This window comes from Sparus aurata, chromosome 3, assembly GCF_900880675.1.
Source record: "Sparus aurata chromosome 3, fSpaAur1.1, whole genome shotgun sequence".
Classification (NCBI taxonomy): domain Eukaryota; kingdom Metazoa; phylum Chordata; class Actinopteri; order Spariformes; family Sparidae; genus Sparus; species Sparus aurata.
The window spans coordinates 6,721,090-6,746,115 of record NC_044189.1 but is presented as its reverse complement, the minus strand read 5'-3'; the positions used below and the strand labels follow the sequence as shown (position 1 = coordinate 6,746,115).

Here is a 25,026-nt window from a genome sequence, read left to right as displayed (position 1 = left end):
TGCAACATTGTTTAGTAAAAGTGAAACTGGTTTCATCCAGTCACGACGGTTTTATTTCTTTTCCCTGTTCTCCAGCTGAGCGAGCGCGGCCAAGCCAGGTTGGACCAGATCGAAGACGCTGCTGGGAGAGTTCAGGAGTTCTACAGGCAGGTTGCCGAGCTGCAAGGCCTGCTGGGAAAGGCCGAAGAGGGACTGAACGCACAGGGCCTGGTTGGCACTGAGGTGGAAATGATCAAACAGCAGCTGCAGGAGTTCAAGGTAGGAATCACTTTTTGCTGGTTAATAACATGGATGTGATGTGTGTGGATATGAGTGTGTTGAAGCCTTTATATAGAGCGGCAGTTTGATGTGTGGTGGATGGTCGGAAAATCTGATTTGCAGTTGTTTCTTATATTCGTAATTCCCTCTTTCTTCTTGTTCCATTTGGTTTGGTTTAGAGTTTTCTTTGGCACGTACTATAGTACATACTTTTGTATGAGTACACAGTGTATTTGTCATTGGCTGAGGCAGTTATGATATCTGCTCGACTGTGTGGGAAAAACATGAGACAATCTAACCGAGTTCAGGGTGAAGAGGTTGCACTTGTTTGTGCTCACATACTTTTTTTTCCCCGTTGAAACTAATTTGCACAGTTAAACAGAACATTTTCAGCGTAACATTAGCTTACATACAGGGCATTTAGCATCTGTGCCTGTGTGTCCAGTGTCATGAATAGTGACATTCAATATCTGTAGAGCCTCCGAGGAGGTCTGTATCCATCGTTTGCTCTTGCTCATACCTCTGGAGACCATGAGGTAAGAGTGTGTGTGTGTGTGTGTGTGTGTGTGTGTGTGTGTGTGTGTGTGAGAGACTGTGGTGGTGTAAGGAGTCAGAGACTGATTAGTTGAGTCACATTTCTCTTTGAAATGCCTGACATGCTGCTGAATCACACAGCATTTCTCCTTCATAGGACAGTTATGATGCTCTCTGTGTTTCCCACAAACGCACACACTCTCTCTCTTTGATCTCTCTCTCTCTCTCTCTCTCTCTCATATACACATATACCCACTTCATGGCATTCAGGCTCGTTTTGAACTTGTCAGCCTTGTCATTGTGGTGATGGACATCGGTCTTGATTTGATATTGTCTTGTTCGTTCCCTTCTCTTGTGGTTGACATCACATACTGTAACAGCATGGGAACCTCTGTGCTGCCTCTCTGTTGTTGATGTTGCTTTTACCTCAGGCATTTAACAGTTATTGTAGTTCAAGATGGTGTTTGTTGGCACAGTCTCCACTAAGACGATCCTCGTGGTAATCTTATGTGTTGGTCTCAGATCCCTTTTCAAGGGTTTTAACTCTAAATGATCAAACAGTTCTAAGAGATCTAAGAGAGATACTGTCACAAGATTTGTAGATTATGAGTTTGTTTTAGGATGTAGTTGCGTGGGTAGGTGTTTCTGTCCTCTTGAAAAAGGGGTTTTGTATAAGAAGCAACACTTTTAGCTCTACGACATGGATAGAGTAGGAATTAGTGATTAAAAGTTTGTCAAAATCTTTGTATGATGTCAGCTTGAAACAATTATCTTGGTTATTTGTCAGTACATTTAATCATTTTAATCCAAAAAATGGCAGAAAATTGTGAAAATGTCAGTCCCGATTTCCTGGAGCGAAATGTTACGTCATCAGATTTGTTTTATCTAAACCGCAGCCACCAACATTTTCCATGCACAGAAAGACATGAAACAGAGAAAAGCACTAAAATCCTTCACATTAGAGAGGCTGCATTCAGAAAATCTTTGGCGTTTTCTGAAGAATTGCTTTGAAAGACTTCTGTTGATTAACTGTCATTTTTTCCTGTACTTAATTAATTCACTGCTCTTCCTTTTTCAAGTCGCCTGTCATTTAATAAATCCTGAATATAGTTTAGAACAGCGAATAGACAAAAACATCAGTGGCTCATTTTTTTTTTTTTTTTTTAAGGCAGTGTGTACTGAGTCGTGTGGTCATAATGTGACGATGTTTATCCATTTGGACGCCTTCTGCATGAGGAACGAAGGGGAAAAAGAGCCCGAAAGCAGGCTTCACATAAATAGATTATAGTATATCGTCTCCTTGTTGTGATATTTTTACATTAGGACCAAAACGACTGCAGCTTGTTTCTGAATTTAAAGAGAAATTCCACTTAACTGTTTTGAATTGCATAGGAGCTGACCTCAGGAATTTGCTTTGCTGGCACCTCCATTGTATTTTATTGCGTTACTCCACTGCTCGTTTTATGGGTACAGAAAGCTCTTTCAGTCTGACTACTATCATTAAAGAGCACATTTCCTTGCCATGATGTAATATCCTGTCCACTTTAGAAAACTATGCAAGTGTATGAGAGCTCAGGAGAAGTATGCACGAATCCTCATGCACAGCCAGCACACTTAATTGTTTTTCTTTCTATCTGCGTTTGCTGTGATGCTCCGTTTTTGAAAATGATTGACGATTCATGTGATACAAGCGCTAATAATTTTCGTGCATTTGAAAAATGTAGTAGGACTCCTGCTGGTTCCCTTGAGAGTTAACAGCTCCACTGTTGTTAAGATGTGTGGGAGGATCAAAGAAGATTTTTTTCCTGTTTCTCTCCGTCTTTGTTCGTGATTTTACATTCCTCTTCTTTTTTCTCTGTCGTCGTACCTTTCTTAATTTGGATATTTAATGAAACATCTTCACTGCCCTCACATCTTTTACTCGACCCACTAACCTCTCTATGTCTGCTTGTTTTCTTCTCTTCTTCCCCCTCACCGGTCTCTTAATGAGAGCAAGCCGAGTAAATGTGCAGCATAGGACTAACGGAGAGAGGAGATAGAGAGGTGTTGAGAGAAGGAGGGAAGGATGAGGGGAGGGAGGGAGAGGTTCAGAGAGAAACAGAGAGAGCACTGTGAATAGCTAAATAGGCTACACTTGAAAAACAGAGCCAGATCAGACAAAGAGTTTGAGGCTGTTGCATGTTTTTTTATTGTTAAATGAATCACATCAGTGAGTAGGTTTACAGGTGTACTAACACTGCAAGTAATCTGCCTGAAGAAATACTTCAGTCATCACGATCCATGACTCAGTGGCAACTGTGTACTTTTTCCTGATTAAAAAAAAACAAATTTATATAGAAAACCATGTTAACCACAGGAACTCATTAAAAACCAGCTTTCAAAGCCTGTTGTCCCTTTTATCTCGGCATCAGATTCACGAAAATTAGCATTTTAGCATCTTTCGAACAATATTTGAAGTATTAATTTGACAGGCCTGAACGAGCTAGAGGAACATAAAGAGAATATATTTTTTAGTTCTTGTTGTTTATTTTTACAGGGACATCGCACAATTAAAAGTAATTGCACCAGAGAAAGCTAGCCGTTAATTTGCATCTGTTATCCTTGGGCAGGTTGACAAAAAAAACACAGAGCAGCTAAAACACACTGTGAAAAATCACAAAACATAAAAGTCTCTTATTGAGGACATTACACAACATAAAACAGCACAATTTATAACAGTGATTTTAGCCAAATTGGTTGCAATAAAAATCCTTAACAATAAAAACAGAGTAGCTAACAAAAGGCTACCTAGTGTTGTTAAAAGACTCACTCGCAGTAAGGATGTATTTGGACCGAACTAGACAAAATGGATTACTTGCATTGAATCTTTGAATTCAGAATTGTATGTAAATTTCCCTTCGATTCAAAATGTGTTGTTTTGTTCATAATATTTTACTCTCGTGTCCAAAAGGTCTTCTTATTTGTGAACTAGCTTGTCTTAATGTGGCCTGTTCTGTTTAATTTTTATGTCTCCTTTAGAAAAATCAATTACATTAAAAAAAAAAAAAAAAAAAAAAAAAGCCTTTCAAGGCATTACTTGGCAAAGATGAGCCCAAACGTAGGTGTTAATCATGTTCTTCGTTAAGATTTTCTTCCATTAAAGCTGTGAACTGCGAGCCGAGGTGCAGACAGACTGGTGGCAGACTGGGTGCAAAAGTAATAGCAGGGGCACCAGAATGTATAATAGCTACTGTCTGCGGGGTATGTAGAGCATGGAGAAATGGTCTGTCACTTTATCTGGGGGCAGAGGGGTATTTATAGGGGAGGGCAACGAAGGGAGGTTAGCAGCAAGAATAGAGAAAAGGACAAAAAAATAAGAGTCGCAACAGGGTGAAAGATGGCAAATCGTCACGGAGAGCAGGATGGCGAGGCAGGCTTACAGATGCACAGGAAGACACAGTGACTCTATGTCATTTTTTTATCTTCTTATTACTGCAGTTTATAATGCTTTTATCCTGTTCTAATAGTCTGCAGGAGGGAGAGAGGGGGAAAAAGACGTGAAAATCTCTTTCGTCCACTCTTTGAAGCCCCCCCCTGCCCCGCTTTGTTTCCACCTTTCTCTCCCTCGCTCTCTGTTTCTCTGTAACCGATCCAGCTCGGCTCATTTCAAACCTAAACATGTCTGTCTGGCTCCAAAACAGACCAGGCCACCCCTCTCCCCTCTCCTCATCCTCCTTCCCCTCCCCCAACAGACCCCATTTCCAATCCAGAGGGATGATGTCATGCCGATGCTTAGAAAGACGAGGGGGCTCGGGAGTTGGTGTCTGTCTGTGTGTGTGTGTGTGTGTGTGTGTGCCGGTGGGTGGAGGGCAGCCATGGGATAAGGGGTCATGGGAGTGGGAGGTGATGTAGTCAGATTATTTTATAAACTTCTCAGCCGTGATCTCACAGAGGATTGCTGGGTCAATGAGAGACAGTGAAGTCTTCTCCTGTCCACTTCTTCTTTATTAGCATTCCTGTCAAAAAATTTGCTCTAGCTCATGATGCAGATGTGTGTGTGTGTGTGTGTGTGTGTATATATATATATATATATATATATATATATATATATATATATATATATATATATATATATATATATATATACATTGTTTTTTGAGTATAAATAGACTTTTCGTCTCTAGCACCAAGATTTTAAGTCAAATATTTGATATTAAATTACTTCTGTGAATGTAATTCTTTGATCACAGTTATCATATCGCTATATATTGCTATAAATAGTGACACCATCTGCGTTTAGATTTGTTCCCTATAAACCTTGTTTTCACTATGCAAGTGTGTCTGCCACTAGGCACGAAATCTCTCAGGAAAATGAAGGCTTGACTGGCAATCCTGTTTCTATCTGCTTTCACATCTCCATTTATTAAATGAACGTCAGTTTGAGGACATTTTTTGTACTGCTGCTTGGGCTCCAACAACATCTTACATCTAAGAGCTTTGGCTCACATTAAATGAAAACAAGTGTTTTGTAGCAAAACTTGTAATGTGTCAACCTTACCAAACTTAGGTATACTTTTGTGTCTGCACTTGTTGGTTACATTACCCATCTTTAAAAACAAGAAGTCAACATGAAAACCTATAGTGAACGTCAGCAGAGCAGCACCTTCAATCCTCTGTCAGTGTCTACTTATGATGCATTAAGGGACAGTACTGAGTGCTGGTCCCTATCATTTTGGAAGCTCTTGGAAGCCCAAAATCAACCACTGTAATTATGTGTGAAAAATGGACGAAAATGGATGTGAAGCGTAAAAGTATGCTTTGGGTTGCAGTTGGATGATAGTAAAATATGCATAGACAGGCGTGAGAAACAGCTACATGACTGAAACGCCTTCTGCGTAGACATCCTGTATAATCACTCCCTGTTTACAAGTAAACTGTGTCTGCATTCTGAGTGTAGAGCTTATGTACTGTATACTGCTCTCAAGATTCCCACAATGGGAACAATTGAAGTAGTGTCCATGTCTTACTGCAGAAAGTCCCTCGGTACTCTCCGTCACATTTTGTAGATTAGAAAATTAGAGTCCTTCAACACATTAGAAAGTGTTCGAAATCTCAATTTACTGCTCACTAGAATGAACTACTGGATGTCTATTGTATAGAAATGTAGTGAAGAGTGGAGTTTTATATGAGAAACAGATCAAAAAGTTCTCTCTGTTGCTGGTTTCCATTCAGAGTATTGCTATTTACCATGTACATGTTTATACATGGCCATCCTGTCTGCACATATGTGCTACTGTGGAATCTATGTTTGTATTTAGGGTTGCTCCGTGGGCCGACGAGAGGTGTGTGTGTGCATGCACTCTGCCTCAGAGGATGCTTCTAATTCCTGTCTTTTTCGGGGTGCAATCTGGAATCTCAGCTGTCTCCTCACCCCACCCTCACACACAAATACACGCACACACACATTAGGGTGTGGCATCAACATCCCTCTGCATGCCCTGGCTCCCTCCGTCCCTAAGCAGCTGACATAGTCTCTGGGTGGGATGAGACACACACATACACACATACACACACAGAGGGGCGTTACGAGGCTCTAAAGCCGTAGCTGCAGATGGACATTCCTGGGAAGGGCTGGTTAGTCTGGGTGACAGCAGAGCAGAAGGCATGTGTGTGTCTTTGAGCACACGCGTTTGTGAAAATCCCTGTCCTAAATCATGACTGCACGCCGCCCCTGTCTTCACCCCCACCATCTCCTTCTCCATCACACCTTTCACCTCCTCCCTCTTATTTTATCCTCCTACAGTCTCACTTATAGACTCTCCAGCTCATCTTCCTGCAGTCTATCCTCCTTGGAGAATCTGCAAGCCCATGACTCACTGTCCTTCCCCGCACCAACTGTGTCAGCAACTATTTAATGATGATGGGAGTAGAAGTCAAGCCAAACTGGGCCAGCAGCTCACTGGTTGTCTTTTGGCCCATGCTGTGAAGCTGGAGTGTGTCCTAATTTTTCACCTATAAAGCTGCTTACACATTTAAATTTTAGATTTGAGTAATTAGCAGTTAGTAAGTCAAATGTAGACATTTTGACTTTGGTACCTGTCCAAAACGCTACTTATTCCTGACCTGGTTGAAAGATACCACAAACCAATGCAGTGTACGCCATGACATGCTCTCGAGGGCCCATATTTAATGTGGACGAGTAAGAGGAATTCAGTGACATTTATGTTCTCGTCTGGAAATCATAAATCATGAGAGACATCTAAAATCCCAAGATAAAACTGCATGTCCAACAGCTTTTTGAATAGTCTCTGCACAAGAGCGGTTTCAATTCTGACACACATTTTATCTCAGTAACAACATCCATATTTAAGTGTTGTTGCTCTCGATTTATCAAACTGAGCATAAACTGAATATACAGTTTATGTAAATCCTCAAAAACACATGATGAAACTGGCAATGAAAAATGTAGTATAAAAGTATAAAGAAGCTGATGAAAAAAACAGAGTATTTGAAATAAAAAATGTTGCCCTGCCCATTCGGTCTGGATGAGTTTCAGCAGGACACAGGGTTACGAGTTCACCTGTTAGCTGTTAGCAGCCATGTTGACTCGCCTAATTCAAGCTCAAAGGTTGTTTGCAGTCAAAGGAGTTCAGTGTGTCAGAACCCAGTAACCCTCCCATGACTCCCTGGTTAATCCAAGTCATTCGTCATCTGGACGACAGCGCTATTAACTGGCTCACTGGATTTTCCTGGACTTAACTTTCTGTATTTTTGTTCTCTTTCTGCCTTCGTGTTCATGTCTGCTCCCGGAGTGCATGACTCTGATTTCTGTGTGTGCGTGTTAATTTTTCTCTTGAGGGGCTGATTGGATCTCACTAACATCATTTCTCTAATCATATAACCTGATTCGTCCGGCCGAACCTTCTTGTAACCGGCTGGCTCTCTCACACACATCTCTCACCTCTCTGTAGTGGTTGTTATGACTCTGTGTTGTATGATCTAAATATGTCTGGGACGTGTGTGTGTGTGCGTATGTAATGTCTTAGCCTTTCCACTCTCAGGTCCTGTATTGTTTCAGCTGTTGTGAATTAGAAAGGCATGCCATGGCTTGGCCCTGCCTTCTCACTCTCCCTCTTTTTCCTCTTTTCTTCTCTCAGTTAGCGAAATCCAATATGCTCTCCTGAGACCAGTTGAGACAAATATTTAGTTTTAAGATATTTCCCCAAAAATGTATTTTAGAATACAAATATTATTTCATTTATTCATATTTCAGAATGACGTAAGATTCACTCTCCTAACAAATACTTTTTATATGTAGTACTTGAACCACTAAATTGAAATTCATTTTGTATTATGTGTATGCATGTATTTTGTATTATTTCCATACATCCACTCTGTACTAAAATGAAGGCTATTCAGTGAAATATATATGATTAAACTAAGAACAAGAGACTTTATAAGCTTATTTATTTCTGATTTTCAGAAAATCAGGAAAATCATTTTGTTTAAACTGTGAATTAATGACAACAGACCAAAAACAAAAATACTTAAATAAAAAAAAAAAAAATCATTTGAGTCATCGTGCCTCAAGTCAAGTCACACGTTTTTAAAGGGGCACTATGTGGTTCTGGAGAAGAAACACAAACTCAGAATTATGATATTTATAATATTTATGAGGTGATCAGAAATATTTCTTCTTTCCATAACTAAATAAAGAAGCTGTTCTCAGAGGAAAATAAGGTCCACAGAACACGGTTTGAAGCTAGAAAGGTGTTGTTGTTTTTTACTTAATACACTATGTCATAGCTGATCCACCTGCTGCTTTAAAGCGACAGTGAGTACAGAAATACAGACTTTTGCTGCTGCATTGTGCTATGGAGGTGTAAGATCCCGGTGAGGAGGAGAACCAGGTGGGTGTGTGGATGTGTGGGAGGTGGAGGAAGCTCAAAGTAAAAAAGAAGAGGAGGTTGCGTTTGTGTGTGTGTGTGTGTGTGTGTGTGTGTGTGTGTGCAAAAAAAAAAAAAAGAGATGACCTCCAGCGGTGACCTCTCAGCAGGCAGCCTCGCAGGTGTTGTTTGGTGTGTGTGGGAGAGAGAGAGAAAGAGAAGGTCAGTGAAAAAAAGAAGAGAGGATAAGCCTATTTTTACCACACTAAAATGCCCCAAATGGTGTAAACCACAGCAGAGAATTGACCTCCAAAGTGTTTATAATGTGGAAAGTCCTTCCTGCGTGAATCGCACATGGACATTAAACTCCATCTGTAACGTAGACAGCCAGCCGAATGAAAACGGCCCACAAAACCAGGTGGGGGAAAGTGTGAAGTTTTTATTTGCCTAAAAGAATGCATGTGCGGCGTGTGTGTGCACATGCAGACTAACTAACTGTTAAATTGAAAAGCTCACAAGCAGTGGCCCACCTGCACACGCTCGCACACACTCTGCAAATCAGCCAGAAAGTCTGAAACTACTATTATGGCCGGCAGTGGTGTGTGTAGGTGATTGACAGCTGTGTTTATTGAAGTTATTGAGCTTGGTGATGGAGTCCATACTTCCTTATTTGCGTAGAAGTGCATGCATTGGTGTCTTTGTGTGTCTGTGTTGTGTGGGTGTCTGTGTGTGCGTGTGCGTGTGCGTGCGTGCGTGTGCGCTAGGTCCAGGTCTCTTTGTGTCTGCCTCCCCGCCGGAGGAAGGTTGAGAACAATAAATGCTTTCACACACACAGGCAGGTGAAATGCTCTCCTAGTTAATAAAAAACTACCCCAGAGAGTTGGAACGGAGGAGGGTGGGTGAGGAGAGTAAAAGCACAGGGAAAACGAAATGGCAGCTCCATTTTTCCTGCTGCCAGGTTACCACAGAGGGGGACGGATGGAGAGAGATTGAAAAACAAGACATTGAGGAAGAAAATGACATTAAATGGCAGTGTTTTAAAGAGATGGATTATGGATTTACTCTGGCTTGGGAGGGAGGGAGAAATAAAAGGAGAGAGACAGAGAAAAGTATATTTTCCTGTCGACAGGTGTTCCCCCATGAGCAAATAAACGACCCAGAAAAGTCAATAATACATACTTTATGCCCGCCACCTGTGTTTGTTTTTATGTCACTTAGCTTCACTAAGTGGTTTAGAGCCTCTAGACACAGACAAAGGCAGTGTGAGACTTAAACTTAGAGAAAACCACAACAGCATTACGTGTGAATAAGAGGCCATTTAGTGGACGCTGTGATCCAGAGTGCTACCCAGCACCAAGGTAGTAAAGTTTGGCTCTACAGTATGACCCCCCAGGGAAAATTAAACCCCTAATCCTCTCACTCCTTCACTGCTCTCTCACCACCTCCCTCCTCCTCATTCCGTCAGTGGTGTGACTCTTAAACCAGCCGTAACGACTGAGGAATGAATGGAAATTAAAGGAGAGGAGGGGGTAGATCCGCAGGGGAATCAAGTTAAATCTTAAACAGATCATGGGGGGTCACGGAGGCATAGACTCATGCCTGTGTCAATAGTCAATGAGTCAGAGGAAGAAGGGGTTGGGTAAAGGGCGTGATGAATGAGCAAATTAAAGGAGCTTAATCAGTTTATCAGTCTCTCTCTGTCCTTTATGCTCCCTTTACTCTAATATATTTAGTTTATTTTCCCCACTGCCTGTCCTTCCACCTCTCCTGGTAGCTGGCCCACATCTGTGAATGCTTGGGTTTAAATCTTGTTGTGGTCTGTGTAGAGGGGATTGTCGGTTAGCCGTGGGTCACGCGAGAGTTTGTGAGCTCTGCATGTGTGTGTGGGTGTGTGCAGCAAACCAGCGACAAACCCCTTTTGTTTCTATGAAGACGTTTGCCTTGGACGCGGCAATGACAGCTGCAGCGCAACTGACAAGAGAGGGGGGTGGGGGGAGTGAGGGGGGAGGGAGCGAGGGCGGTGAAAAAGAAAGAGTGGAGTATTTAGCATATTTGACATGCAGGCCACGGTGCTGCTCTGTGCAACAGTTGAGAAACGAGGTAGCTCCTCTTGTGAAAACTGAAAATGTATCTTTGGGCAGAGAAGTGAGCAAAAGAGAAAAGGACAGAAAGCAGGCGTGTTTTGGTTCAGATCGGCCAGGCTCTGCCAGACTGCTTTAAACAAACAGGCTCGCTGAAGAAGAAGAAGACAGAGGAGGCGGTGGAGAAGAACCACAACTGGCTCAGAGCAGACTGTAACTTTGTCTAACAAGAGAAAAACAAAGTGCTTTGAAGTTCCCTGCCTCTCCCCTGCAGGGCTGCAGGTTGCCATGTTTGCTGGTATCCCCCTTCTGACTTACTGGTTGACTGTTCAGAAGTTTTGTGTGGCATCCTGAAGGAACAGACAGCACCCCCCCTCCTCTTCTCTTTTTTGTGCACAGCCCCTTTTCCTCTTGGCCCCTCAGTCTCTGACACACACACTCAGACACACACTCCCCAGCGGGATTGGGTTTCAGTGAAGGCGCAGACGGGAATGCACAAGTGGAGCCTGTGAATATCACAGACTTTTGTGTGTGTGTGTGTGTGTATATCTTTTCCATATTTATTTTCTACATCGGCAGCTCGTCTGCTACCACCAACTCTGCTTCAGCAACTGGAAACCTGTGAAAACTCTGACAAAGGAGGAAATAATGGCATGAACAAGAACGGACTGGACTCACTTCCTCGTCTGCCTAAAGCCTGGACAATTGCTCTGGGAAAAAAAAGCGAGCTCATTACTGATAAGCTTTCTCTGCCGTTGGCTAACAGTCCCGCCCCCTCTCTCCCTACCTCTGTCTCTCCCTCCTTTCTGCTTTCTTTCTTGTTCTTTGACTCTGTATCATTTCGCTCTGAGGACAGTGTTTTGTGCTCCAAAGGGGGGAGGCGGTTTGCCCCCTGAGAATTAAGAGTGGATTACAAAGCTGTGATGAATGCAGCCATGAATGTAGCCATCTCACATCACTAGCCCACTTCTCTCGTTCTCTCACCACATCAAATCTGGCAACAGTGGCGGGGAGAGTAATTGAGATACTGCATTATATCCTGCATGCTTGCCTGGAGGAAACCCTCATCTGCGTTATGTTACATTATCTTACAGCATTTATTCTTCTTTTTATTTTTCCTCCTTTTTTTTATTTGGAAACAGTTTTAATAGCAGATTGTCGCTGGCTGCTCAGCGTGGGATAATCAGCTGCATCCCGGCATTCATATAATATTTTTTGGTAACGAGCAAAATCCTCCTCTGCACAACTCTCCTTCTCTCTGGCTCCACGCCCCCTCGTACTACCCTGCCTCCCTCTATCACTACTTTACGCCCCTACGCCTCTGTCTGTCTCTCTCTCTCTCTCTCTCTCTCTCTCTCTCTCTCTCTCTCTCTCTCTCTCTCTCTCACCCTCTCTCCACGTCTCGTGTGTTTTTTTCAGTTTTTTTCAAGAGAGAGGAAACCAGCATGATTGGAGCACTTCCTGTGTTTTAATACCAATGCAGGAAACAGAACAAACGGAGCTGAATTCAAACACAAACAGCAAGAGAGCAGGGAGGGAGGTAGGGTGAGAGCGAGCGCGCGAGAGAGAGAGGGAGAGAGAGCGAGCGAGAAAGAGGGACATGTGAGTGAGTGAGAGAGAGAGGAGACGAGGGGGGAGCAGCTATAGAGCGAGAGTGAGAGGAAAAGAGGGAGATTTTTTTAGCAGCTGCAAACCATTTCAGCTGTGTGGAGGCCTGAGAGCACAGACTGGGAGTGAAAGAAAGAAAGAGAGAAAGAGAGCAAAGCTTGGGAGCCCCACAAAGAGAGAAAGAAAGAAAGGCAGAAAGGAAAAGGAGAGAAGAGGAACTGGGATTGCGTGGCACTTTGTTTCATTCTCAGTACGGAGTCAGGAGGAGGAGAGAGAAGACGGCAAAGAAAAGGGCGAAAGGGAAGGGAGCGTGTCCTGGGATTGTCTGCTGTTAAAGAGGAGGGAAGACGCTGCCTGCAAAGCAAAGCTTGGACTAGAGCTGGGAGGGCTGTCTGGGTCTTTGCCCTCTGGATACAGTCCCACGACTCACTGCTCTGCCCTGCTCGCCTGCCTGCTTGCCTGGCTGGTCCAGGATCCAGCCCCCAGCCCCCCTCTTTTCTATCTACCCCCAGATGCCCTCTTTCACTCCAGCCTCAGCCCCTCCACGATCCTGCCTGCTTTCGATCTACTGTATCACCTCTCCCCTGGAGCTGTGGATGATCTGAGGATGAGAGGGGGAGAGCAAGATAAAAGAAAAGAATTGAAGCATTGACAGAGATTTCTTCACGCAAAAGCAGACTGCTTTTCTCTTTGTTCCGGATTCAGCTTTTCTCTTCAAATCATGTGGATGGTGTGGTGGATTTTCTTCCACTAATGGGGACTGTTATGGCGGTGATGAGATGTCTTAGACAAAATTAGGGTTTATCCTCCAGACGCAAAGCCCTGGTTCTTTGTGATGGAAGCAGAGGACAGAAAAAGAAAAGCTGTGGACTGCGTGAACAGTCACCGGACCACAAAGTGGCAGTGACTTGGTAAAGGGATTTCTGTTTTCTTATTTTTCTCGAGTTGGATTTTCTTGCCTCAAAAAGCTCTAAAGGATAAACATTTTGTTTAATTTTGAATCTCTCATTTACTGGATTTCATATTCCTCTTTAATTTTTCCTGAAAGGTACATTTTTTTAACAAAGGGAGATAAAAGTGAAACAAATCCTTGGAGTATTGTACTTTCCTATTCATTGCACCCCACGCAGCCTTTCTTTTATATAACAGAGTGGGTTTTCTCACCTTAAAAGGAGACTTTTACACTTGCCTGCCTGCCGGCCTGCCTCTCACTGAGACTGCTGAAGTTGTCCAAGCACTCTCTGCCTTTTCCTGTTGTGGCACAGAGAGGAGAGGAGTCTGGAGAGGAAGGAGGGTCAAGGAATGAGTTGCTCTACATGAATATGGAGGAGAGAGCCATACTCTGTGTTACCGACAGTAAAACAAAGGGGTGTTATCTACGCGGTCCTCACTTCAACTCGGACTTTGTACTGCTCAGCGAGGAAGATGATGACTGTTTCTTTCCCCTCGTCCCTCTGTTCATCCTTCCACCTCTCCCTCATTCCTAACAGTCTTTTAAATAAACAGGGCTGGTGATTAATATGGTGCCAAGGGGGAGGGTTGTCTCTCTCACTCCCCCGCTGATGCCACACAGCATCTCAGAAAGACCAAGGAAATGCACCACCGTTGAAGTGACATAGTCAAGAACGCCACATGCACCGGTGGAAAAGACTGTGGATGATATCATTTGGAATATTTTAGAATGTGAAACCTGAAGGATTTGTTTTTAATGCAGCCAAATGGACTGTTTGATTTTGTGGATTGTTGGACAACTGAAGGTAAAGGAATTCATTTTCCATAAAGATTCCTTTTTTGTGTCCTGTTTTTTATGTAATTTGCCACACCTGCACCTTAAATAATAGGGTTTCTGTGGCATCCCAGCAGAAGTGAAAAGGACAGAATGGGAAAGCCCCTGAGCCGTCCGGACTGCCTGAGGCAGAACCCTCGCTGCCTTGGAAAAGGTGATGAGGATGAGGCGTACATAGAGGATTGCTACGTACCCCAGCGATCCATATATGATACTATGCGCATCAATGAACAGATTGATCAAGGGACCAAACTGTGTCAACCTTCCAGGAGCACTCTAGGCTCTGGTGGGGAGGTGAGAGGAGAGGGGAGTACGCTATCCAGCAATGGCACCATTGGAGCTGAGTTAGGTGGTGTTTTTGTCTCCAGGAGTACAGATAATCCTGGCGGAGTGAAGAAACTAGATGAAAGAGTGATCTTTGATGCCCTAAAGCTAACTGGTGATCTTCAGATAATGTCACCACCAGTTGGCATCGTAGGTTCAGGTCTGCCTATTGCCCCGTCCTCCTCTGGCTCTAGTGGGGTTGCAGCAGTGGCCAAGAGGCGGCATCAAGGTGGTGATAAAAGAGACAATCCAAACCGCCGCTCTTGGAAAGCTTTTATGCCGCCAAGTTATCCAGAGTTTGCTGAGAGACTTGAGTTCTCATCCACTGAAGGAGCTGAAAAGCGTCTGTCTGGGGCAGGGATTCCTCTGTCTCCTCTACAGCCCATTCCTACTCACCTCCCTCCATCCACCCCTACCTCATCAACTCCTTCCATACCTCCATACACACCCTCCCCGCTATCATCTGCTCCCCGCACTCCTCCTGTCTCCTGCTCGCCTTCTTTGACGCCCACAGTCAGCCCTGTGCCTCCTCTCCAGCAGCATCTTCTCAGCAGGCAAAAGCAGGCTCATCCTGTGCTGCAGAAGCAACACAGACAGACTCATGCGGTGCCTTCTCCTTCCAAAGAACAGTTACCTGCATATGGCCAGACACAGGCACCCCAGGTTTCTGGAAATACACCACAGCAGAGCCCCACTACATCCAGACAGGTAGAGATAAAAAGGGAGGGGCACAGACGGGCTCCTAGCTCTTCTAAAGCTGGAATTAGGCAGATCCCAGAGGAGCCTGTTGAGTCAGTGAAGACGTCAGATTCAGAGAGGGACTCTCCTCTTTTGGAACAGGACCAGGGGGACAATGCTCCTCTCATCCCACCAAAACCAGTATTCTGCCCTCCTACCAAGGCTCGCACTTGGCCCCGCAGTATAACAACAGGGAAAAGAACCCAGGTCGGCCTGAGACACAACTTCCCTGTCCTCCCCCCTTTGCCTCCCCTACTAGGTGAGGACAGCAACACAGATGAAGAGTCACTTTATTTACTAGACCCCCCATCTCCATTCCTGCAGGAGGAGGAAGGGTTAGTGTATGGAGGTCTGCCTCTCTCCCCCTGTATCAGTCAGGAGGGAGGTGACGAGGGGCTGCTTGGTTGGGGTGCTCAGGGTAGTGAGCTCAGAGAACGCACAGCCTCCGAGCTCAAATTTGAGGAGGACGAACGCAGGATACTTGAGGAGCTCGAAGAACACGAACAGGAAGAGTGCAGGAAAATGATGGTGGAGGAGGAGGAGGAGGAGGAGGAGGATGCGTGGAAAAAAGAAAAGGATAAAGCAGAGGAGGAGAGAGCTCAGAGAGAGGAGCGAGAGTGGGAGGCAGTTCTTAAATTAGAGAATCGGGAGATAATTGACCAGTCTTGGGATAGGGAAACACTGGAATCAGAGGGATGGAGTTTAACAGGCTCCTCTGGACATTGGCCTGTATTGACCCCCCCTACAGGGTTTGGAGGCCCTGGGGTTCCCAGTGTCTCCCCCTGCCCCAGCTCAGGGGCTGAGTCAGATGACCTCTTCCTAGAGCTGGAGAGGCAATGTCAAGAGGATGAAGGAGAGGAGGGAGTGGAGATGAGTGTAGACCCTGAGCCTTTTGATCCCTACACACTTCCTTGTTTAGAGGAAGAGGAAGAGGACAGAGAGGAAGAAACAACGACTGCCTGGGTAGATTATGAAGGGACTCTTCCTCTAGATGAAGTTAACTCTGTAGAGCCTGATGGCATTGCACCAGGCTTAGAAAATATCACTACGGACACTAATTTAAATCACTCTGAGCACATAAAACAGAACTTCAACTTGGTGCGTGCACAAGACTGTGAAAAGGAGCATGGTTTCATTGATGAAGAATGTGATGTTGACTATAATGAGGAAAAGGCAGAAGTAGAGGAAGAGGAGATGAGTTACCCAACAGACTCTGCTCTTGGTCAACAACTTGAGTCGGACTCCAGCGGGGTCCACATGTCCCAACCCGACAGAACTGCTATTAGTGATATTACTCAGACAGACTGTGAACAGAGGAGACCAGAGCAGACTGAAACAGACCCGGATAGTGGGGCATCATCTGAGCGTGATAGCGATGACTGTGAAGAGAGAGCCTCCTCTCCATCTCGAAGCCCTCTGAACCCTTACGCCGAGGAGGTGGAGGAGGACGCTGAGCAGGATGAGGGAGAATTGAAAGAGGAAGAGGAGTTAGGAACAGAGTGGGATGTGTATGACCAATCTGAGCCAAGTTTGGACAGTAGCGAGGGAGTTCTCATAGATCACTCCCTTGAGCCTCTGCACACAGTTGAAAAAGAAATCGACAGTGAATGTACACAGGATGTTGATGTTGAAACTTCCTGTCAAGAAGATCCAGTCCCCTCAGAGATTAGCAAACCTGTGGTGGCAATAACTTGTGACACAGAAGGGACATGCTTTGCTTCAGAGACTTTTGTTGTCACTTCAGATGTAGTCTCAGGACTGGACATGCCTCGACAAGATTTAGATCTGGAAACTTCATCAGCAGTGACAGCTAGTACCCCAAAATCCCACTCTGTTCCTCTCGTACTTTCTGAACATACAGACTCAACACCCACTTCCTCTTTACCTCAGTCTCCGTCTAAATCAGATTCTTGTGGTGCTGGGTTGGATACTAAAGATGCAGAGGCGTTTGTGATATCAGATAGTTTTGTTTACCTGGCTGTGTCTGCACCTCCCCAGTACCCCAATGACTGTCCCCCATCTCCTCTTGAGGACTCCATTCCCCCAAGTCCTGTCCCCAAACCTCCTTGCTGCCAAGACACGGAAGAGGAGGGAGCCTTACTTTCCCCTGACAGCTTTGTTTACATGGCAGCACCTGAACGGCCCCAACCTGGGCCCTCAGATGTCTCTTCAGCCTGTGAAGATACTCAGGAGATGGACTTGGACTCATACTCTGAAGGGACCCAGTCAGGGATGGACGGGGTAGAGTTTGTCCTGGGCTCTATGACAGGGGACAGTGACTGGGAGTCAGATGGCTCTGCTCTGGACTTTCCTCCACTCATGTCCACAGACCAGGCCTGGGACCAACTCGAGCCTGGCCTGCTACAGAGCCTATTCACACAGACAGAGACAGGCCAGGCACTGGCCATAAGGCCCCAGGAAGACGGGCCTCAGACAGGGGCCACATCTTGTCCCACAGACACGCTCTTAGAATCTGGATGGACCTCTAATACCGAAAATGAATCAACAACTATATTACCAAGTTCCAACACTGACACAGAGGCAGAGGTATGCTCTCATTCCAGTTTTTTATGATTGATAAAATTGATTTCCATAAAAGACTTTATTTAGAAGTGTGTGTTGGTTCTGTTGTGCAGTTGCTGAAACACAATTGAGTTATTTTAGGTGAACCATGCAATCATGCAGTAACATGGGAAAAGACATAAAAGAAAGAGCTTGCATCTGGGAGATTGGTTACTTCGTATTTTTATATTTATATATTCAAGCTTTAGCAGAAGCACTAATCCAGAGTGATTTAAACAGATATAACACTAGAATATGGCTTCCATAAATCGCAGAGTAGAGAGAATTAATGCAAATAAACCACAGAGACCCTGGTTCATTTAACTGCTTGGAAAGAATTGATGGACAAGGAGTGAAAGCTGAGCAAATATCTGTTTTTAGCAATGAATACATTCGATGTGGACATGTGGACACACGGAGGCATAGCATGGAAAAAGAATTGGGTCAGGTAGCTGAGTGTTGAGTACGACTGATGTAGACATAGCATGGAAAATGTATGTGGGGGGGGTGAAGTTATGTAGACGCCATAATTAGCTAGTTGTGTTTGAGTAGTAGGGCTTAAAACGATTGCAATATGATGCTCAGTGGGGGGTTTTGCTACTTATGGGAAACTACCCTCGGGGTTGCTCAGTATGTGTGTGTGCCATGGTGTGTGTTTGAGTTGGGGGTCAGTGCTAATCTACAGTGCATGCACATATTTGAGATTGATCACATGTTTATTTGTGTGAAGCTAAAAGAGCTGTCTGTGCTTGCGGGCCTACTTATAATGCTGATCTCAAGCGCAGAGTTCGCAGCATTCTCTAAAGGACACGCTGTTGTTGTGTTTACACTGTATATAAAGTAGAAAATGCTGTGTTTTTCATACAAAGTCATGGGAGCTGGGTGTGACCCAGCTGTGTATGTACATAAAGTGATGCCGGCCAAAGTTTCCCTTCTTGTTTAAACAATTTGCGAGAAAGGTCAGCGTTTGATGAGGCTGTGTGTTTGTAAATGGAGCAAGGCTTCTGGCCGAGTTTCACAATTTGGGTTGATTTGGTTTCAGAGAATGTAATCACTGTCGCAGTGTACACAGTGTTGCTGCTGTGTTGAGACACGGATCTGAAATTGATATTCTATAAATGCTGCGAGATTAACTCGCTGCAGAGCTGACATAGAGGACTGTCAGTGTGACTGTGTCTCAGTCTGGTTTCTCTGCATTAATCTGCATTCAGTCTTCAACTTGTTTTGTTTGTGTCGTGTCACTCCTCTTCCATCTACCTCTGTGTTTGGCTGTGTGGGCTGCATGTAAAGGTGTGTATACGTCGAAAGTGTCTCAGTGTGACAGCGTGTTTGACAGGCTGTCGTGCTTTCTAGGAGCTCTGCTATGACTCAGTGTCTGGCCTCAGATTTGCCTGATCAGAGCCCTGCTTTTGTTGTCGATGGATTATTATGCTAGTTGACAGGAAGGTCCTTTTTTTTAATATGATGTGTGCAAAATCAGTTTTTGAATTCCATGTCCATTTCACTACCAAAATCGCTCCATCAAACTTAAGTCTCATCTATTTTTAACAGTAATCCCATTGCAAGCCTGTTGGTAGAGGTCAGGCAGAGAAAACTTGATTATTTCTCATCCATGCAGATCACAAACAAGCAGTGCGTGATTTGGGTGGCTACTGATGCACCTGATCCCATGCTGACAACACAAACTACTGGTCCCCTTTATTACATTATAGTTTCCATCAGGCACAAGTTGCCTGCTCCGACCAGTCCAACCCAACTCATTTACTCTATATTTAACTTCATGTTTGTTTCTGGCTGTGTGTGTGTGTGTGTGTGTGTGTGTGTGTGTGTGTGTGTGTGTGTGTGTGTGTGTGTGTGTGTGTGTGTGTGTGTGTGTGTGTGTGTGTGTGTGTGTCTTTGTTTGTGTTCCGAACAGATTTTTGTGTCTTTAAATATTATCAGTCTACGTCTGTTTGTCCTCTCAGCAGTCACGGTCTCTCTGGCTTCAGTTTAATGTAATCACACGTCGAGTCCACTCAGCCTCTGCTCTAACTCACAGAATTACAGATATACAGAATGCTTTAGTGCAGATGATCTGTACAACATCAGGGGCAAAAAGCATTTGATAGTCAGAAAGAGGAACATTTTGAAGGAAAACAGAGAAATTGGGTTCGGAGCTTTACATTTCTATTTCCCAGGTCACAGAAGATACTTTGAAGTCTTTAAACCCTCAGAAATGTGAACTGTAGATTTCTTTTTAACATTTCTAAGGCTACACAGTTGCTTTGGTTGTACTGAAAGTATGACTAGGCCCGAAAGTTGGCTCCAATTAAAAGTTTTGACTGAGATGACTAGAATTTACTAATGCACACTTTATTATTTAAAAAGCTTGATATGCTTATCAGTAACACTGTGCCTCCACATAAGATTCTTTCATTATTTTGTAGTAAATGATGCATGACTCTTTAGAAATTTAACTTGTAACCAGTTTTTGTTCACATTTCTGCAAGTTGACACATGCACTTGTGTTGTGTTATGAAATCCCTTATTCAGCCATGCTCCTCACATCTCCTCAACTGACTCTCATTCTCTGCCTCCCAAACCTCCCTCTGCTCCCCCTCCTCTCCTCCACGCTCTGATGGTTTTGCTTCTGAGATAAGGAGGTGAGAGGTAAATACTGTGGCTCTCTGTGAGGGGAGCTGCCTCTGCCAACATGGCTACACAAACAGTGTGTGAAGTTGTCTGGGGAATATAAACCCAGATATCAGATAAGAAGGTGCCAGGGCTAACACTGGAACTGTGGGCTGGACTCTGTTGCCGGTCCTGTCTTTGGCCCTCTGTTTTGTTTTTGTATGTTGTGCACCGGCCTGTCTCCCACTTTCATTCTATCTCTTTCTGATTCATTCTTTTATTTATTTTATTTTCTTCACTGCCCAGTATCTATCTCTTTTCTGTTAAGATAGATGCATTGTATTAAGTAAGACAAAGACTCAGACACAAAAAGAGTCTAGAAAGGCAACACACAGGTTGGGTGGAGGAAGCTATCGTATGCTGGAGGAGCACTACATGGGGCTTTGGGGCAACGATAAGAGACCTACGCTGGCAGGCAGGCACAAGCAGGAGATCTTTGGATTATATGGTGCTAATTTTAAGGCACATTGTATGTACGTGTGCCCCACAAACAGACAGACAGATGGACCGGCTTTGCATGCTGTTTGATGAATTGGGGCGAGGGAACGCACAGTACAGACAGACTGACCGATGGCCGCTTATACACAGATTTAGAGGCAGGCAGTTCTGAAATTGCATGTTTCATTCATAACCCATACGCATTTGTTGTTGCTGTGCAGATACAAGCTTTAAAGTATCTTCAAATAAGAACATTTCAACACATATTGCATAAAAAAATTGAAGGAATTATTTTTGCCATGCAGAGACAGGTTGTTAAAGCTGCATGTCCACATGAATGAGGACAGAGCAGGATTTGTATGAAGTCCAGACAGATTTGAACTTCATAACTGGTTTTTGTTCCTTAACCTATGTTTTACTGTAAGTAGACTTCTCTTGCCAGATTTATGTTTTGGTTTTTGGTTTTAAATCAGCTCTGACGCACTAAAAAAGAACTGCTGTTAACAGTGGGTTTTTGAAATCTCCACATAAAAACATTTTTGTTCTGAAATGTTTCCAAAACAAGATGAAATACGAAAAAATGAGTCTGAAAAAGATGAGGCATTGAAAGACAGATGTTGAAGCAGAAAGAGAGACAAGCAGGCACAGAAAGAACCAGGTGGTTTCAGGTCTGGGGCTCGTGCATTTGCGCTTTGATTGATGTGATAATTCTGGTACTGAACAACCGCCTCCGGGATAAACCTGTGAAAGATGGAGCGAGAAAGAGGGGGACGTGTTCAGGAACACAGAAAAGCATGAAAGCAAACGCAGGAACTCATTGATCTCTCACTGGAATTGAACATAGATTTGCTTAAAATGCAAAAAAGTATATCAGATATTTCAAGCTTTTTTCAATGATTTTACATATTTTTGTCTGCGTGCCTGCCTGCGCACCACTCCCCATCTCTGACAGCAGGACAGCAAAGCTCTTAGAAATGGGAGAGTAACAGAGGTCTCCTGTTAGGTATGAACACGTTTCCAAGGACCCTCCATAATAAGGAATAAGGAATTCAAATATTACTCTCTCTTTGTCCGTCTCACAGGGAGCTGATTAGCAGCGCAGTGATAGCATGAATGAAAGAAATGTTTGTGTTTAAAAAAAAGATTACATCCCTAACAGAGAAAAGGAATTTCTCTGGAACAATAAAGGGGAAGATAAAAAAGGATAGTGCAGTTTGAGCCAGCATGCTTTGAATGCACATTTGCATGAGATTTGTATCTGTTTGTCGATGTTCAAATAAGGTCACTGGTTTGAAATGGGATTTATTAACCCGTTAACCCCTTCATCCCTTTGTCGGAGATTGGTCAATCTGGGGCTTAAAGCAAAGCTGTTCTGGCAAATTGTGAGTTTAGCTTGGAAACAGATTTCTACCCTTTCCTTCCTCCCTTCATTCCTCGTTCCATTAAAAGAGAAAGGAGGACGTGAGGAAGGATGAGGGTTGAAAGCCAGGAAGAGAGTGAGAGACGAGGTCAGAGGCAGGAATAGAGGTAAAAGAGGCTGAGGGTAAAGGAAAAGCAAGCGATAGCAGTGCTGTTGCTGGCTTCTAATATTGCTTTCGGGAGAAACACTTCACCCATGGTGCAGGATACTCAGGCTGGACATTTTTTCCCTCTGCTTTTTGTTTTCATTGCTTATATACACCAACTCCCATTCAGGTTAAATAGAGGATCACATTTCCTTTCTGTTTTGAATCGCATATCAGTTTTATTTCCCCGTCTCTTCAGTTCAACTGTAGAGAAGCACCTTTTCTCCAATGCTTCACAAGCCCTTTTTGTGAAGCCATCAGATCACGTAGTTATGGAAATCAGTTATGAAGGGAGAGGAAGATGAAAGGAGAGTTCAGAGAACATCTTTGAAGCTTTGATAACAAGTTGGAAACCTCTGTGTAGCAGGCATGTTTGTAGTAGCAACAGTAGAGGTTAAGCTGTCAGGTTTCTATCTGCTGTCATTAGTAAATCTCAAGCTACATGTTCTTGATTTTTTCCACAATAAGAAATTCATTTTCCTTGAATTATATTTAAGTTATGCACCATCAACACGGCTAATCCTCTCCAGAGTTATTAGGTTGACAGATGACGGTTAAGTGAAGAGCATCCATGCATGTGTTTATGCACAGTAGACATCCCTCACACAGCCAGATACCGGATTTTCACAATTTTCTGTCTTGAGGTTTGATGACCTGAGTGTTACCCTATCTGCATTTTACACACTGGCATCACAGTCATGTACTGTCACACTCCTTCACAGTATTTGAACAACTGATTGCTACCAATTAGAAAAACAGTTTGTGATGGTTTCCTAAATGAACACAAAGTAATCTGCCAAAGTTAGAACAAAGGTGATGCTACATCAGAATTTAGTGACATTTGAATGAAAATCTGGTCAAACCACATCCACACAGTCCCGATGATGTAGATTAGTTTTGAAGAGGAAAACTGCCGATAAATAACACTTTGAAGTGATGTTCTGAATTTATGCAGGTTTGTTTTGGAGAAAAGGTTGAGATTATGAACCAAGAATATTTTTTCCTCATCCATGCATCGTTGCCCCAAGCAGACATTTTTATCTACTGGCTACATTCTCAAGTCATCTATTTTTTAATTGCCTTTCTGCAGATGTTTTTAGTACATTTTCAAGGTGTCAGACTTGTCAGACTAAAAACTGAGAGATTTACCAGAATTCAACTGACTGCCAAGTTTTTATCCACTGATTCAGACACAGAGTAGACAAAAATCTGTACCCCTGAAAATCCCTGCAGCTGTTTGATAAACATGGAAATTATCTGTGAATTCTTTCATCTTCCCAAGAATTTTAACATCCTTTCAAACTGATGTCTGTTTGACGAGACATATCACTGCAAACAGTATTTAGCTGTTCCCTGGCTTCAGTCAGATCTACTTTCATCCCAGTGTTTTTGTCGCCTGTCCGCACTGAACTGCTGAAGTGAGAGAGCCAGATGGAGAGACGGACCAGAATGAAGCTGCAGTAGGGGGGAGTTATAAAGGGAAGACACGAGGTAGAGAGATGACTGATCAGGAGGAAGAGGAGGCGGAGGTGGAGGAAGGATGACAAGTATGGTGGTGATAGCTCCTGTCGGCTGTGTGCGTGTGTGTGTGTTGCTGCGTGCTGGCTGAGGTGGGGAAGAATGACAAGTATGTGGGCCATTTTCCAGAGCTCTGGTTTAGAGGAGTCAAACACTCGGAGCTGATGAGGGGAGAGAAAGAGCAGAAAGAGAGAGAACACAAAGAGAGTGACCGAATAAGAAGAGGACGGAGAACGGACACAAAACATGTAACACGTTTATATACACACCCCCAGTGTATGTTTAGATGATGAATGGGTGTACTTTCCCTGTTTTTTCCTTCTCTGTGACCCTCTATCTCTGACACACACACACTAACACACAAACACACTAACCAGGATAAGGCGCAGGGCGGAGCGGGTCATGGCTGCAGTCATTGTTGTTCTGGCCGACAGACTTCCTGTTCCAAGCAGCTATGACGCCCATCACCACAACACAGCTGCGTCCAGAGTGGACCGGAACACACTCACACAAACGCACACTGCTCATTCATATTTAATATGCTTACAGATTCATACCTGTAGAGCACTTTATCATTTCTATTCACACACATTATTATCCACGTAGATTCATAGATTCATAGTTCACAGACACACACACACACACACACTTGGCATGTGGAACCTGTAGTTTGATGCCATATTTAAACCAGATGAGCAGAAACCTGTAAACCCTCTGATTATGACCCACTGCAGAGACTCAGAAACACGTTCCAGCTCAACCACTTCCAGCCGATAAACCAGACCAGCTTACTATTTTGTCTGCAGGTCTGTAAACATCATCGACACATCATAAATTCAAATCTGAGGCTTTGAACGCTTTTAAATGCAAGTGAAGATGTGAGAACTGATGAATGAAAGGCACAAATTAAAAACCTTTCATTTGGATTTGATTTGCTGTTTGGCTTTATTTGCCTTTTTATTTGATAGTGTCAAGGAGTCGTCATAGTAAAGCTCTGGAGCTTCACACTCTGTCCTTAAACTCAAAGAAGTATTAATTCAGCAGTGTGCACGCTTTTAGTTTGGCATATTTGAATCATA

The 25,026-nt window shown here is 43.7% G+C and overlaps 1 protein-coding gene across 25 annotated transcripts in view; it reads left to right on the top strand.

The window, feature by feature from the left end:
* macf1a (microtubule actin crosslinking factor 1a) overlaps positions 1–25,026 on the top strand; it is a 230,812-nt gene that overhangs the window by 172,535 nt on the left and 33,251 nt on the right. For all 25 annotated transcript variants that reach the window (XM_030411325.1, XM_030411327.1, XM_030411323.1 and 22 more), the window contains one exon: positions 76–258. In XM_030411325.1, the coding sequence (XP_030267185.1) occupies positions 76–258 (183 nt within the window). The remainder of the gene's footprint in view (positions 1–75; positions 259–25,026) is intronic.